The sequence below is a fragment of the Staurois parvus genome, unplaced genomic scaffold, assembly GCF_062004578.1.
Source record: "Staurois parvus isolate SC_StPar_1 unplaced genomic scaffold, SC_StPar_1.0 ptg001220l, whole genome shotgun sequence".
In the NCBI taxonomy this organism is placed as follows: domain Eukaryota; kingdom Metazoa; phylum Chordata; class Amphibia; order Anura; family Ranidae; genus Staurois; species Staurois parvus.
The window spans coordinates 844,996-861,386 of record NW_028319016.1 but is presented as its reverse complement, the minus strand read 5'-3'; the positions used below and the strand labels follow the sequence as shown (position 1 = coordinate 861,386).

Below are 16,391 nucleotides of genomic sequence, written 5' to 3'. Positions count from 1 at the left end.
GAAGAGAAGAGGTGAAGAAGAACAAGAAGAGAAGAGAAGAGAAGAGAAGAGAAGGAGAAGAGGCAAGGATGAAGAGAAAATATAGGAGGAAAAGAAGAGATGAGGAAGTGAAGAGACTGAAAGAGGAAGAGAAGAGGTGAAGAAGAACAAGAAGAGAAGAGAAGAGGCAAGAATGAAGAGAAAATATAGGAGGAAAAGAAGAGATGAGGAAGAGAAGAGACTGAAATAGGAAGAGAAGAGGTAAAGAACAACAACAAGAAGAGAAGAGAAAAGAAGAGGACAGGAGAGGACAGGACAGGAGAGGAGAAAAGAGGACAGGAGAGGACAAGAGAGGACAGGAGAAGAGAGGACAGGAGAGGAAATGTAGAATGAAAGGAAGATAAAAAAAATATGGGCGAAAAAGAAGAGGAAGAACAGAGAATACAATAGGAAAGAAAAAGGAGAACAGAGAATGCAAGAAGAAGAGAAAGAACAGAGAATACAGGAGGGAGAGAAAAGGACAAACTGGGAATGCAGGAAGAAGAAAAGAGGAAGAACAGAGAATACGTCAGGAGAGAAGAGAATGTATAGCAAATGCAGGAAGAAGAGAAGAGGAAGAACAGAGAATGTGTAAGGATAAGAAGAGAAGAAAAAGAAGGAACGCAAGAGAAAAGGAAGAACAGAGAATACAGAATAAAGAGAAGAGCGGAAGATAAGAAAATACAAGAGGAAGAGAGGAGGCATAGAAGAATGGAGAATTCCGAAGGAAGAGATCAGGAGGAAGAAAGAATGGAGGAGTAGGAGAAGAGGTGAGAAAGTAGAGAGAATGCAGGAGGAAAAGAGGAAACAAAGAGGAGAGATGATATAGAACAGAGATTTCAAATGGTGGGGAGAAGTGAGGAACAAGAGAGAAAACAGGAGGAAGAGAAGAAGGGATGAAGAACAGAATACAGGAGGAAGAGAAGAAGGGATGAAGAGCAGAATACAGGAGGAAGAGAAGAAGGGATGAAGAGCAGAATACAGGAGGAAGAGAAGCAGGGATGAAGAACAGAATACAGGAGGAAGAGAAGAAGGGATGAAGAACAGAATACAGGAGGAAGAGAAGAAGGGATGAAGAGCAGAATACAGGAGGAAGAGAAGAAGGGATGAAGAACAGAATACAGGAGGAAGGGATGAAGAACAGAATACAGGAGGAAGAGAAGAAGGGATGAAGAGCAGAATACAGGAGGAAGAGAAGAACGGATGAAGAACAGAATACAGGAGGAAGAGAAGAAGGGATGAAGAACAGAATACAGGAGGAAGAGAAGAAGGGATGAAGAACAGAATGCAGGAGGAAGAGAAGTGAGGATGAAGAGCAGAATACAGGAGGAAGAGAAGAGGGGAAGAACAGATAATACAGGAGGAACAGAAGAAGGGATGAAAAACAGAACACAGGAGGAAGAAAAGAATTGAGGAAGAAGAGATAATGAAGGAGGAAGAGAAGAGGGAATAAGAACATGAAGGAGCAGAAGGAAGGAACAAAATGAAGAATACAGAGAACACAGGAGAGAAAACAAAAAAAAAGTAAGTGAGGGGAGAAAGGGAGGAGTACAAAAAGAAGAAAAGGGTTGAAGAAAACTTCAGGGGAAAGAAATACATCAAAGAAAGAAAAGTTGCAAAGGATGTAAAATCACAGAAACTGGAAGACAACACCAGCAAAGAAATACAAGTATCACCTACTAATAAGACAGAGACAGAAGAGAACAATCCACGAGAGCTGCAGTTGATAAATATAAACTAGGGGAAGGACAGTAAAAGGTAGGTGGTGGAGTACAAAGCGGTTCTAGACTGGGGGTAAGTGAGCGGCGGACAATCTAGTGAATATAAAGGCAGATTTCTCACATAACAGGAAACGGAAGGTGTCATTAAAGGAAGGAGTTGAAAATAAGGGAAAAGCAGAAACAACTTGAGGCACACATTGCTGGCCAGAAGATCCCGCTTACCACAATGAGGTTCCACATGCGAGCCGCTTCCGCCACCAGCGTGGACACACTGCTGCACCCTGGCATCAACATGATCTTAATGGGGTCATTGTAGAGCAGCTCATACAGGTGTCGTGTGGCCTGCCCGGGGTCACACTGCGAAGGGGGGAAGCAGAAATTAGGAAAGAAGGAACAAGTGACAACCATACAGACATAGGCATTTTATTTTTCTGCAGATAGATAATGACCCCCTCTAGTCATCGCTATCCATCTTCCATCACGTTTTCCTCTCTCTCCCCATCTGTCTCTCCTCTCCCCCCTCTCTGCCCATTCCTCTCTCTCCGTCTATCTCTTCTCCGGAATATTTTACCCTTTCCTCCGTTGCCGTGGTAACAGTGAGAGAGCTGAGAGGAATAATGAGAGCGCAGGGGGTAATCCTGTGAGAGAGAGCCTCGCTGCACCCCCCCAGAGCTCTCTCCCCATCAGAGAGGGTCTCAGTAAAGGTCACTCATGCGGTCTCTATGCCCCCCCCACCATGGTGGTCTCTCTCCCCACTTCTCCAGCTGTCTCTTGCCTCTCTCGTGTTGTCTCACCTCCTGTTACTTTTCCCATTCCCCTCCCCCTCCCACTCTGTCAGATTTAGTCTCTTTCACTTTTTTAGCAGCAGCCGCCCCATCCTCTGAACTTCGTTAATCTCTTTTCCTAAAATTGATCTCGCCAATCGTAGTCAGGAGACTTGAAGCGATAAGCGCAACTTTTTTTAATCTCCTCTGCCAAAATTGATCTCACCGATTGTAGTCAGGGGACTCGATTCTATAGCCAACGTCTGCAATATGCTATACCAACACTAATCTCAGTGATTATAGTCCGGGGACTTGGGTCTACAGTCCAACTTCTTTAATCTCCTCTACCAAAAATTAATCATTTGTAGTCGGGGGACTGGGGTCTATAGTCCAACTTCTTTAATCTCCTCTACCAAAATTGATCATTTGTAGTCGGGGGACTTGGGTCTACAGTCCAACTTCTTTAATCTTCTCTACCAAAACTGATCCTGCAGATCATAATCAGTGGACTCAAGTCTATAGCCCAACTTCTTTCATCTCCTCTACCAAAACTGATCCTGCAGATCATAGCCGGGGGACTCGAGTCTATAATCCAACTTCTTTAATCTAATCTACCAAACTTGATCCTGCAGATCATAATCGGGGGACTCGAGTCTATAGCCCAACTTATTTCATCTCCTCTACCAAAACTGATCCTGCAGATCATAATCCGGGGACTCGAGTCTATAATCCAACTTCTTTAATCTCCTCTACCAAACATGATCCTGCAGATCATAATCAGTGGACTCGAGTCTATAGCCCAACTTCTTAAATCTCCTCTATAAAAACTGACTTTGCAGATCATAGCCGGGGGACTCGAGTCTATATTCCAACTTCTTTAATCTCCTCTACCAAACTTGATCCTGCAGATCATAATCGGGGGACTCGAGTCTATAGCCCAACTTCTTAAATCTCCTCTATCAAAACTGACTTTGCAAATCAGAAACGGGGGAATCGAGTTTATAGCCCAACTTCTTAAATCTCCTCTATCAAAACTGACTTTGCAGATCATAATCGGGGGACTCAAGTCTATACCCAACTTCTTAAATCTCCTCTATCAAAACTGACTTTGCAGATCATAGCCGGGGGACTCAAGTCTATACCCAACTTCTTAAATCTCCTCTACCAAAATTGATCTCAATGATTATAGTCCGGGGTCTTCTTTAATCCAAGCTCAACTTCTTTAATCAACTCTACCAAAACTGAACTCACCGATCGTAATCGGGGGGCTTGAGTTTATAGTCCAAGTTCTTTAATCTCCTCTATGAAATTCGATCTTGCCAGTTGTAGTCAGGGGACTCAAGTCTATAGCTCAAATTCTATACATAATTGTACCAAAATTGATCTCACTGATCATAACAGTGGTCTTCAGTCTATAGCCCAACTTCTTTAAAGTCCTCTACCAAAATTGATCTCGCCGATCATAGTCGGGAAACTTGTGTCTTTAGCCCAACTTCTTTAATCTCCTCCACCAAAACTGATCTTGCCACTTTAAGTCAGGGGACTCAAGTCTATAGTCCAACTTATTTAAATTCCTCAACCAAAATTGATTTCACTGATCGTATTTGGGGGTTTCTGAGTCTATAACCCAACTTATTTAAAGTCCTCTGACATAAATGATCTCATTAACCTTAGTCAGGGGTCCGGAGTCTACAGACAAAATTCTTTAATCAAATCTACCAAGATTGATCTTACTGATCGTATCAGGGGGGTCTTGAATCTATGGTCCAATTTCTTTAAAGTTCTGTACCAAAATTGATCTCATCGATTGTAGTTGGGGGTCTTGGGTCTAAAGTCCAACTTCTTTAAAGTTCTGTACCAAAACTGATCTCATCGTTTGTAGTTGGGGGTCTTGAGTCTAAAGTCTAACGTATTTAAAGTCCTCTACCAAAATTGATCTCACTGATTGTAAGTGGGGGGGGGGGAATTAAGTCTATAGCTCAACTTCTGTAATCACCCCTACCAAAATTGATCTTACTGATAGTAGTCAGAGGTCTTGAGTCTATAGCCCAACTTCTTTAATCTCCTCTACAAAACATCATCTCACCAAACATAATTAAGGATCCTGAGTCTATAACCTAAGTTCTTTAATCACTTCTACCAAAAACCGACCTCACTGATGGTTGTCGGGGACTTGGACCTTTCATGGTTTTACTCAGAATGGACAGGTACAATACAGGAGATAGATGGCTGAAATTGTAAACAATTTGGAGGGACTCTCTGCTGCTAAGCTGGTGTGTCTAAACTCATCACACGCACTGCTGCCTTGGAAAACTACAGAACACTCTAAAAACATACATGACTCGTTTAGCATACTGGCAAACAAATCATTTTCTTTTTTAAACCTCAGTCCTTGGACTTCCTACTCGGAATGAGGGTTTGTCTTGAGAGCCCCCGAAAATATCACCAGCAGTCAAAGATTGCCATGGTGCAGTTGGTTAGCGTGGCCAACCAGGGACACTTCCAAGGACAAACCTTCCAAATGTGGGACCAGGGAGATCAGGACATTTTTTTAAGTAACGCAAATAAGCTTTGAGAACACTAAAAAATATTTATTGAGAACTGAATCTGATCGGCAGAAAATGTGGAATTTGTTGTACAGTTGGTCGATATGGGAATCTGCAGATCTTTCCGATCTCCAGAAATTGGGTACAGTTATGACGGTGCCACCTGTCTTTTCATTTTTATTACATATATCCAAAACCAGCTTCATCTGCCTTGATGGTATGTCACCACTGAAGCCAACACTTACACCCCAAGATGACACTTACACCCCAAGATGACACTTACACCCCAAGATGCCCCACCATCACCCCAACCTCCTGCTCTCACCTGGCTGTCGTGGTGTATCAGCCTGAGCTCGTACTCCGGTAAAATGTCCCTCCGGTTGTTGACGTCCTCCAGGGCCATCTGTGCGGCTGGGTGACAGGCCTGTCCCCCGGGCCAGCCCCCACTCATGGGGAAGAGGGCGCCCACGTGCAGGGCTTTCTTACCTGAGACCGCACCACATAGCATGAGAGTCAAGACAGGCACAAACAGTGACACCGACATGACCAAGCAAGGGGGCATCATTGGGGGTGAGAGCAGAGGGACAGCCAGCCGGAGGGACGGGGGACAAGGCGAACCATTGTAAACGCACACCCAAAAAAAAAAAAAAGTGCAAGAGGGTCCAAAGGTGTAATGGGTGGGAAAAAAAAGCAAAACAGACCTTCCAAAAAAAAAAAAAGAAATTGGCAAAGCAGATGGGATAGACTGCAATCAACAGGAGAGAGAGGGAGAGAGCGCGGGTGAAAGATCGAGACTGCCGGAGAAAAAGCAAAAAAAAGAGACGGCAAGCAAGCAGTGACAGAGGAAGCGATGCAAAATGAACGATTTATAAAAAAATGAAATAAATAAAAGGAAATACAGATATGTGTGTCTAGATAGAAGGGCAGCAGCAATCCGGGGGTAGCCTCAGACGGGCAGAGACAGCGGAGCGAGACAGCCCGCGGCGGAGGCAAGGGAGACCAGCAGCATCTGCATGATTCCACGGTTGGATTCTGCAGTGTAGAGAGAGCGACAGAGGGATGGAGAGAGGGAGCGAGAGAGGGAGAGAGAGTGAGGGAGCAAGGGGGGAGGAGACACATTGATGTCACCCACGCCGAAGGGAGCGAGGGATTACAAAGAGAATGGGAAATGAGAGAGGGGGAGAGAGGAGGAGGAGGGGGGGGCGAGAGCGGGGAGGGTGGGCAGGGATGCAGGGGGGCACAGGTAATAGACACTCGGCCTGACACATGCCAGCATGGATGAACAGGCACGCTGACAGGTGCGGCGGGGAGCCATGAAATCGCTCAGGACGGGAAGCGGAGGAAGAAAAAAAAAAAAATGAAATGGATGGAAGGGGTTAACGCTGACACTTGTTCCAGATCATCACGACACATACTGGCTTGTTTAATAAGGCAGGGCAAAGAGCAATGGGGGGGTGCAAAGGGCCGTAACCCACGGCAACCGCCGGAGGGTCTACCGAAATCTCCCGGTTCTGTTTGCGGCGCCATCAGCAACTCTGATCCGCTGCCCATAGCAACCAGGCTTATCCCTGTTCTTCTTTTACCGGTTGGACTGGAAAAAAAAAATCAACAGAATATTCAGGCTAAGTTCGCATAGGTGCCGAGTTTTAGTGCCGCCATTAACGCGCTGTACGGGATTCAGACGCATTGCACGCAGGGCTGCTGTTAGAATCCGCGGGGCCCCAATACAGCCAACCTGATAGATCCCCCCCCCTCCAAAAAAAAAAAAAAACACAATTTGCTATATTTCACTTATTAATGAACAAAGTGAGTGATTGGTACCGATCGCTCATTGTGTTCTGTTCACGGCGCCTGAGTTGCACCATTCGGCAACTCTGATCCGCTGCCCATAGCAACCAGGCTTATCCCTGTTCTTCTTTTACCGGTTGGACTGGGAAAAAAAAATCAACAGAATATTCAGGCGAAGTTCGCATAGGTGCCGAGTTTTAATGCCGCCTTTAACGCGCTGTACGGGATTCAGACGCATTGCACACAGGGCTGCTGGTAGAAACCGCGGGGCCCCATACAGCCAACCTGATAGATCCCCCCCCCTTCAAAAAAAAAAACACAATTTGCTATATGTCAGTTATGAATGAACACAGTGAGTGATTGGTACCGATCGCTTATTGTGTACGTTCAGGAAAGAAAGGGGGCTTATAAAGGTGACGTAGTTACCGGACCCTTCCCCCACTCTCCATCCTGAAGGATCCTATTGTGTGCTTGTAGCTGCCGGTGGGAAGGAGAGGAGGGGAGCCGGCAGCACTGTGGGGGAACACGGGGGGGGGGGGGGCCTGGGCAGCAGGGGGAAATGCATGGTGCGCAGGGAGGGTGATGGGTGTGGCGGTGGGAGGGGCAGTTACTGGAACCGATCCCCTGTATGGCTCTCTCTGCAGCAGCTGGAAGCCAACAGGAGGGAATGGAGAAGAAGCCAGCTTGCAGCTGCTGCAGGGGGAGCCATACAGGGGATCGGTTCCAGTAACTGCCCCTCTGTGCCAATCACCCTCCCTGCCCACATCCAATTCGCCCCCCTGCCTGCCTGGGCCCCAGGGGTGGACTGACCATACCAAAGCTCAGGCACTTCTCGAGGGCCCGGGGTCAGTAGGGAGCCCCATGAGATGCCCCTGGTACCTTTCATAGGCTGTTTTGGGTGTGGGTGAGGACACTGGGGCCCCATGATCCCCTATTGCCTGGGGTCCCCATGAGTTGCCAGTCCGCCCCTGCTGGGCCCCATACAGAAGGACTGGTGGTACCTCCTTATTCATGGCCCTGATTGCACGTACATTCATGCTGCATCAAACAAGCTACGTTTTTTTTTTGTTGGGGGGCAGAAAAAACGCAGCTCAACCAGCCAGCTACCACCCCCCCTCCTCCCAAGCTGATTTAGGCGGCAGGCAGGGGTGTTTACATGCCGCGGATGTGATGCTTCCATTGCAAAGTTTACCCGGCGTGTAGAGATCAATGGGTGGCAAGCCCCCCGAACGCTGCGCATCCATGGGGGGGGCAATGCTTGATGATGTGCAGCGAAGGGGTTTCATCGCTTCCTCACCGCCTGTCAGTCGCCTCCGAAACACCATCCGAACGCAGATCGGGCTTCAGGGGAAATGGAGATTAATGCCGGCCATGGTTCAAATTCCAAACGATTTTTTGACCGAAAATCGGAAACGTTGTTCGCTCGGTAATCCGATGGCGCCATCAATGATTTCGAAAACCAAGTCGTAAAGTTCCCCCCATATAACAGGCGACACTTCTGTTCCTTCCAGGTCACGGCTCATGGCGCATATTCTTTCCGGAAAGATGATCGTACGATTTGACCATCACTGAGTGGAAAATCGGTCGTTTTTCACGAATTTTCCAACATGCCCAATCACTGAAAAGGGGAGGAACCACGAAAACCACGGAACAACGAAAATGCCATTGACCCCACTAACAGAGCGAAAATCAGCCGATTATTCTTAGGTCTGAAAATCAGTCGAACTTTGACCTATGTATGGCCGGCCTTATGCCGGCCATAGATGGGTCGAAAATCGGCCGATTTTTCGTCCGAAAAAAAAAAATCGGCTGATTTTCTCACTGTTAGTGGGGTAATTGGTCAGCCGTTTTTTGGGTTTTTTGCCGTTTTACAGTTTTTTTATCAGTCATGTTGGAAAATTTGTGGCCGATTTGGACTATTTTCCGGGCAATGATGGGCAAACCAGCCGATCGTTTTACCGATAAAAAATCCGAGCATGAGCTGTGACCTGCAAGGGACAGAGGTTATCGGGTGAACTTAATGATTTAGTCGGCCGATTTTTTTTAACGTTGGTGGTAACGTCGGCCGATCGAATGACCGATTTTTCTTTTTTTTTTTAAATCGGTCAACGTTTGACCCATCTACGGCCTGCATTAGACGCATGTCTACAACTACCCTGAAGGGCCAGTTCTCATTCCATGCGTATAAGTTGCATTTTTTCTGCATCCAAAACGCACAGAAAGTAGGTGATGTGGTTGTCAATGTCATAGTTCACATCAGTGTCTGCAGTTCCAGTGCATTCCGGATGCAGAAAAAAAGTAGAACAGGCGGCATTTTTTTTCTGCACAGAACTGTACTGGAACACGGTAAAACGCATTGGAACGCACCAAAAACACACTGGAACACACATGTCCCTATTTAAATTGAAGAAATAGAGAGGGGAAAAAATGAACTTGAATGCATAAAAACGCACTGGAACGCGTCAAAAACGCATCAAAACTGTGCATACATAAACGCATCTGGACTGCATTTCTATAGTGTGAACCGGCCCTGAGAGCCAGTTCACACTAAATGAGTTTCAGTTGCTTTTTTACTGCATCAAAAACGCACAGAAAGTAGGTTATTTGGTTGTCAGTGTCATCGTTCACATCAGTGCTTGCAGTTCCAGTGCGTTCCGGATGCAGAAAAAAAAAGTAGAACGGGCTGCATTTTTTCTGCACAGAAGTGTACTGGAACGCGGTAAAACACATCAAAAACGCACAGAAAGTAGGTGATCTGGTTGTCAGTGTCATAGTTCACATCAATGCTCACAGTTCCAGTGCGTTCCGGATGCAGAAAATAAAAAGAACAGACTGCATTTTTTCGGCACAGAACTGTACTGGAACGCGGTAAAATGCATCAAAAACGCACCAAAAGCGCACTGGAACACACATGCCCCTACTAAATTTGAAGACGATGAGAGGGGAAAAAATGAACTGGAACGCATTATAAACGCACTGGAATGCATCAAAAACACATAAAAAAACCGCACTGGAAAGTGCCAAAAATGTGCTAAAAATGCACATTCAGAAATGCAGACGGAACACATCTGGACTGCGTTTCTACAGAGTGGTTGTCATTGTCATCGTTCACATCAGCGCTCGCAGTTCCAGTGCATTCCGGATGCAGAAAAAAAAACGTTAGAACAGGCTGCATTTTTTTCTGCAGAGAACTGTACTGGAACGCAATAAAACACATCAAAAATGCACCGGAACGCACCAAAAATGCACTGGAACGCACATGCCTCTACTTAATTTGAAGAGAACGAGAGGGGAAAAATGAACAGGAATGCATCAAAAACACATAAAAAAATGCACCGGAATGCGCCAAAAATGTGCTAAAAACGCGCATTCCAGTGCGTTCCGGATGCAGAAAAAGAAAGTAGACCAGGCTGCATTTTTTCTGCACAGAACTGTACTAGAACGCAGTAAAGCGCATCAAAAACCGCACTGGAACACACATGCCTCTACTTAATTGGAAGAGAACGAGAGGCGAAAAATTAACTGGAACGCATTATAAACGCACCGGAATGCACCAAAAATGTGCTAAAAACACACATTCAGAAATGCAGACGGAACACATCTGGACTGCGTTTCTATAGAGTGGTTGTCGTTGTCATCGTTCACATCAGTGCTCGCAGTTCCAGTGCGTTCCGGTTGCAGAAAAAAAAAGGTAGAACAGGCTGCATTTTTTCCTGCACAGAACTGTACTGGAACGCGGTAAAACACATCAAACATGCACCGGAACGCACATGCCTCTACTTAATTTGAAAAGAACGAGAGGGGGAAAATGAACTGGAACGCATCAAAAACACATAAAAAATGCAGCGGAATGCGCCAAAAATGTGCTAAAAATGCATTCAGAAATGCACACGGAACACATCTGGACTGCATTTCTCTGGTGTGGTTGTCGTTGTCATAGTTCACATCAGCGCTCGCAGTTCCAGTGCGTTCCGGATGCAGAAAAAAAAGGTAGAACCGGCTTCATTTTTTCTTTACAGAAGTGTACTGGAACGCAGTAAAATGCATCAAAAACGCACAGAAAGTAGGTGATATGGTGGTCAGTGTCATAGTTCACATCAGAGCTTGCAGTTCCAGTGCGTTCCGGATGCAGAAAAAAAAGTAGAACAAGCTGCATTTTTTCTGCACAGAACTTTACTGTAACGTGATAAAACGCATCAAAAACGCACCAAAACCGCACTGGAACACACATGTCCCTACTTAATTTGAAGAGAACGAGAGGGGAAAAATATACTGGAATGCATTATAAATGCACTGGAATGCATCAAAAACACATAAAAAACGCACTGGATTGCGCCAAAAATGTGCTAAAAATGCACATTCAGAAATGCGCACGGAACACATCTGGACTGCGTTTCTATGGTGTGGTTGTCGTTGTCATAGTTCACATCAGAGCTTGCAGTTTCAGTGCGTTCCGGATGCAGAAAAAAAAAAGTAGACCAGGCTGCATTTTTTCTGCAGAGAACTGTACTGGAACGCGTCAAAAACGCACAGAGAGTAGGTGATATGGTTGTCAGTGTCATAGTTCACATCAGTGCTTGCAGTTCCAGTGCGTTCCGGATGCAGAAAAAAAGTAGAACAGGCTGCATTTTTTCTGCACAGAACTATACTGGAACGTGGTAAAACACATAAAAACGCAACAGAATGCACCAAAACGCACCAAAAACGCACATGTCCCTATTTAAATTGAAAAAAGAGAGGGGTAAAAAATGAACTGGAATGCATTAAAAACCGCACTGGAACGCGTCAAAAACGCACATGTGTAAACACATCCGGACTACGTTTCTATAGTGTGCACCGACTCTAGGGGCTCATTCACAGAGGAAGAAGTAATGCTGCGTTTGGACGCACACAGAGTATAGTTTTGAGGGCATGTAAATTCAGCACTGTAGTAGTCAATGAGCCCGTTCACACAGTCAGTGATAGCTGCGTTTAGCATCGCACAAAAAGAAAAGGACAGAGCTGAGTCCGGGACATAGACGTGTTGGCATGTACAGTACATGTGTAGTCATTCCCTGGAAGGAAGGAAGATTGCTGCGTGTCTGCAGGCTGCACACGCCTAGACGCACCCGATCGCCAGCGCTGTAACTGCGTGTTTTATGTAGAATCTTCTGCCAGCCAGGATCTGCGCTCCCTGCAGAACATACACATATGCCCGTGTGAATGAGCCCTAAAGCTCGCAAACGCACTATAAATGCACTGTAGGAATTTTTTAAGGTGCGCTACACTAGAAGTCAATGGGAGCGGCTGCAAGGCTTCAATGCCTGCCGAATTCTGCAAGCAGTGTGATTTTTGTTACGCCGCCACGTGAGGCAATGGAAGGCATTCATGTGTACGGCTCTGTCTGCTGCCCATTTGAAAGTCAATGAAATGCACTGTAAGCATTTATAGGGTAGGCTACAATAGAAGTCAATGGGAGCGGCTGCAAAGCTTCAATGCTTGTCAAATTCTGCAGGGTGCGTTATTTTTGTTACGCCGCAACGTGAGTCAACAGAAGGCATGCATGTCTACAGCTCTATCTGCTGCCCATTTTACAGTCGATGAAACGCACAGTAAGAACGTATGGGGTACACTTCAATGTAAGTCAATGGGAGCGGTTGCAAGGCTTCAATGCCTGCCGAATTCTTCAAGCAGTGTGATTTTTGTTACGCCGCCACGTGAGGCAATGGAAAGCATTCATGTGTACAGCTCTGTCTGCTGCCCATTTGATAGTCAATGAAATGCACTGTAAGCATTTATAGGGTAGGCTACAATAGAAGTCAATGGGAGCGGTTGCAAGGCTTCAATTCCTGCCAAATTCTGCAGGTTGCGTTATTTTTGTTACGCCGCAACGTGAGTCAAACCGAAGGCATGCATGTCTACAGCTCTATCTGCTGCCCATTTTACAGTCGATGAAATGCACAGTAAGAACGTATGGGGTATACTTCAATGTAAGTCAATGGGAGCGGTTGCAAGGCTTCAATGCCTGCCGAATTCTGCAAGCAGTGTGATTTTTGTTACGCCGCCACGTGAGGCAATGGAAGGCATTCATGTGTACAGCTCTGTTTGCTGCCCATTTGAAAGTTAATGAAATTCACTGTAAGCATTTATGGGGTATGCTACAATAGAAGTCAATGGGAGCGGCTGCAAGGCTTCAATGCCTGCCGAATTCTGCAGGGTGCGTTATTTTTGTTACGCCGCCACGTGAGAAAACAGAAGGGATGCATGTCTACAGCTCTATCTGCTGCCCATTTACAGTCAATGAATCGCACGGTAAGAATTTATAGGGTATACTACAATAGATGTCAATGGGAGCATTTGCAAGGCTTCAATGTCGGCCGAATTCTGCAGGTTGCGCTATTTTGGTTACGCCGCCACGTGAGACAACAGAAGGGATCGATCAATCCTTTGCCTAGTTATGTGACTCTAGTGGGCATTGGACTCTGATTGGTTACAATTGCTGCACTTTGCTCCTTGCATACTATAGAGATTGGGAATCGTTCCTTTCCGATGTCTGACTCAGAAGTCGTCCAGCACGCTGGGAATTTTCTACCGTATGAGTAAATTTTTGCTTTGAAAAGAAGAAAATCGATCAATCCTTTACTTAGTTATGTGAATCTAATGGGCATTGGACTCCGACTGGTTACAATTGAGATTGTGAATCGTTCCTTTCCGATGTCTGACTCAGATGTCATCCAGCACGTTGGAAATGTTCTGCTTTTTGAGTAAACATTTGTTTTGGTAAGAAGAAAATCGATCAGTCTTTTACCTAGTTATGTGAATCTAGCATTGGACTCCAACTAGATACAATGGATTGCTGCACCTCGCTTCTTGTACATTATGGAGGTTGTGAATTTTTCATTTCAGTCACCGACTCAGAAGTCGTTCAGCTTGCTGGAAATTTTCTACCGTATGAGTAAATATTTGCTTTGAAAATCGATCAGTCCTAGTTATGTGACTAGTGGGCATTTGACTGGTTACAATTGCTGCACCTCGCTCCTTGTACACTACAGAGATTGTGAATCGTTCCTTTCTGATGTCTGACTCAGATGTCATCCAGCACGCTGGGAATTTTCTGCTTTTTTTGAGTAACGATTCAGTTTGAAAACAGAAAATCGATCGATGCTGTACTGATGTGTGGAAGTCTAGCGGGTGTCGGACTGTGACTGGTCGCCATGGATTGCTGCCCCTCGCTCCTTGTCCATCATGGAGGTTGTGGATCCCTTCACATGAGGATATAAATTCCCCGATTCCGAGTGTCAGAATAAAAATCGATGTAATAGCTCGCCAGCAACAAAGACAGGCTGTCAGCAGATCCTCACAAGATGGCCGGGAAGAAGCGAGCCAGGACTGGAAATCGGCACAGATGGGGAGAGCAGTGCTATGGGGAACCAGCAATCCCAGCATTCCCAGTGACACCCTGTCAGATTCAGTGACACCACAAGTCCCAGCATGCCCATGGAAGCTGCACTGTGAAGCACGAGACGCAGCATGTTCCAGGAGGGGGGGGGGGAATTCTGCTACAAGATGAAGGACTCAAACCTACAGCTGTTTAGGGACTACAAATCCCAGCATGACCTGTTCTCTACAGCAGCCTGGTCATCACTTGATCGATGGCAAAGATCGAGCCTCGTGGTCAGGGGCGGCCTGACCATCCAAGCACTCGGGCACTGCCTGAGGGCCCAGGGTCAGTAGGGGGCCCCATGAGATGCCCCTGGTACCTTTTTCATAGGCTTTTTTGAGTTTGGGCAAGGACACAGGGGCCCCATGATCCCCCTATTGCCGGGGGCCCCATGAGTTGTCAGTCTGCCCCTGTTCGTGGTTTGCTCTGGGCCACCTCTGACTTTTATTTGAGCCATCTGCCTTCTCAGCCTTCACCAGCCCAGCTCTGTAACATGTGAGGAAGGCGGGGCAGGGCGGGGCGAGGCGGGGCAGCCGAACAAAAAAAGAATATTGCATCAAAATGTATTAAAAAAAGTATTTTTTCTTGCCATGTATAAAGAGCCACGGCTCCTGAGCTCTGCCACGTGACTACAAGCCCAGGCAGCTTAGATCACATGACTCCTGAGCTCTGCCATGCGACCACAAGAAAAGGAAGCTTAGATCACATGACTCCTGAGCTCCGTCATGTGACCACGAGCCCAGGCAGCTTAGATCACATGGCTCCTGAGCTCTGCCATGCGACCACGAGCCCAGGCAGCTTAGATCACATGACTCCTGAGCTCCGCCATGTGACCAAAAGCCCAGGCAGCTTAGATCACATGACTCCTGAGCTCCGCCACGTGACCACAAGCCCAGGCAGCTTAGATCACATGACTCCTGAGCTCCGCCACGTGACCACGAGCCCAGGCAGCTTAGGATCACATGACTCCTGAGCTCCGCCATGCGACCACGAGCCCAGGCAGCTTAGATCACATGACTCCTGAGCTCTGTCATGTGACCAAAATCCCAAGCAGCTTAGGATCACATGACTCCTTGCTGCAGGAGCATTGTGGCTGTTTGACGTCATTAGAGACCGAAGGAAATCAATCAGACAGATCCTGTAGAATTTCAATTAAATAAAAAATGTTGTGTCAGCCCGGGTTCACCCGTGTGCGGTGCAGCGTGCCGCATGTGCTTCGCAGAGGAACCGCATCGCATTCCTGTGCAGATCACATGCGAATTCTGTGCACTGCGATTTGAGCCGTACATTTTGTATGGCTCTAATCACACCACATTCGCACCAAACATGTGCAGGATTCTTTTTTTGGTCTGCACTAGAATCGGATCGCATGGGTATGAACATCCATGCGATCCGATTCTGCACATCGCACCCAAAAGGTGCAGGATTTTTATTTTGGTCTGCACTAGAATCGGTTCGCTTGGGTGTTCACATTCCAGTGCAAATCACATGCGAATTCTGTGTGGTGCGATTTGAGTCATACATTTTGTATGGCTCTAATTGCACCAAAAAGGTGCAGGACCCTTTTTTCTTGGTCCGCACTAGAATCGGATCCCACGGGTATTCACACCGATGTGATCCGATTCTGCACATCGCACCGCATTCCCACCAAAAAAGTGCATGACCCTTTTTTTCTGGTCCGCACTAGGATTGGATTGCATTAGTGTTCACGCCCATGCGATCCGAGTCTGCACATCACACAATGCAATCACACCAAAAAGGTGCAAGGCCCTTTTTTTCTGATCCATGCTAGAATCGGATCGCATGGGTGTTTACATTCCTGTGCACATCACATGCAAATTCTGTACAGTGCGATTTGAGTCGTGCATTTTGTATGACTCAAATCGCACCACATTCACACCAAAAAAGTGCATGACCCTTTTTTTGGTCCACGCTAGAATCGGATCGCATGGGTGTTCACATTCCTGTGCACATCACATGCAAATTCTGTGCGGTGCGATTTGAGCCGTACATTTTGTATGGCTCAAATCATATGGCATTCTCACCAAAATCCGATTCTGCACATCGCACCGCATTCGCACCAAAAAGGTGCAGGATTCTTTTTTGGTCTGCACTAGAATCGGATCGCATGTGT

At 46.4% G+C, this 16,391-nt stretch overlaps 1 protein-coding gene across 3 annotated transcripts in view; it reads right to left on the bottom strand.

Moving 5' to 3' along the window:
* The window catches only part of GABBR1 (gamma-aminobutyric acid type B receptor subunit 1), a 291,334-nt gene that overhangs the window by 126,573 nt on the left and 148,370 nt on the right, over positions 1-16,391 (bottom strand). For 2 of the 3 annotated variants that reach the window (XM_089660238.1, XM_089660239.1), the window contains exons 7-8: positions 5,375-5,535; positions 1,962-2,096 (exon numbers count right to left, since the gene is read on the bottom strand). In XM_089660238.1, the coding sequence (XP_089516364.1) occupies positions 1,962-2,096; positions 5,375-5,535 (296 nt within the window). Of the gene's footprint in view, positions 1-1,961; positions 2,097-5,374; positions 5,536-5,948; positions 6,127-16,391 lie in introns of those variants that run through there. The other variant, XM_089660240.1, reaches the window with a different exon arrangement.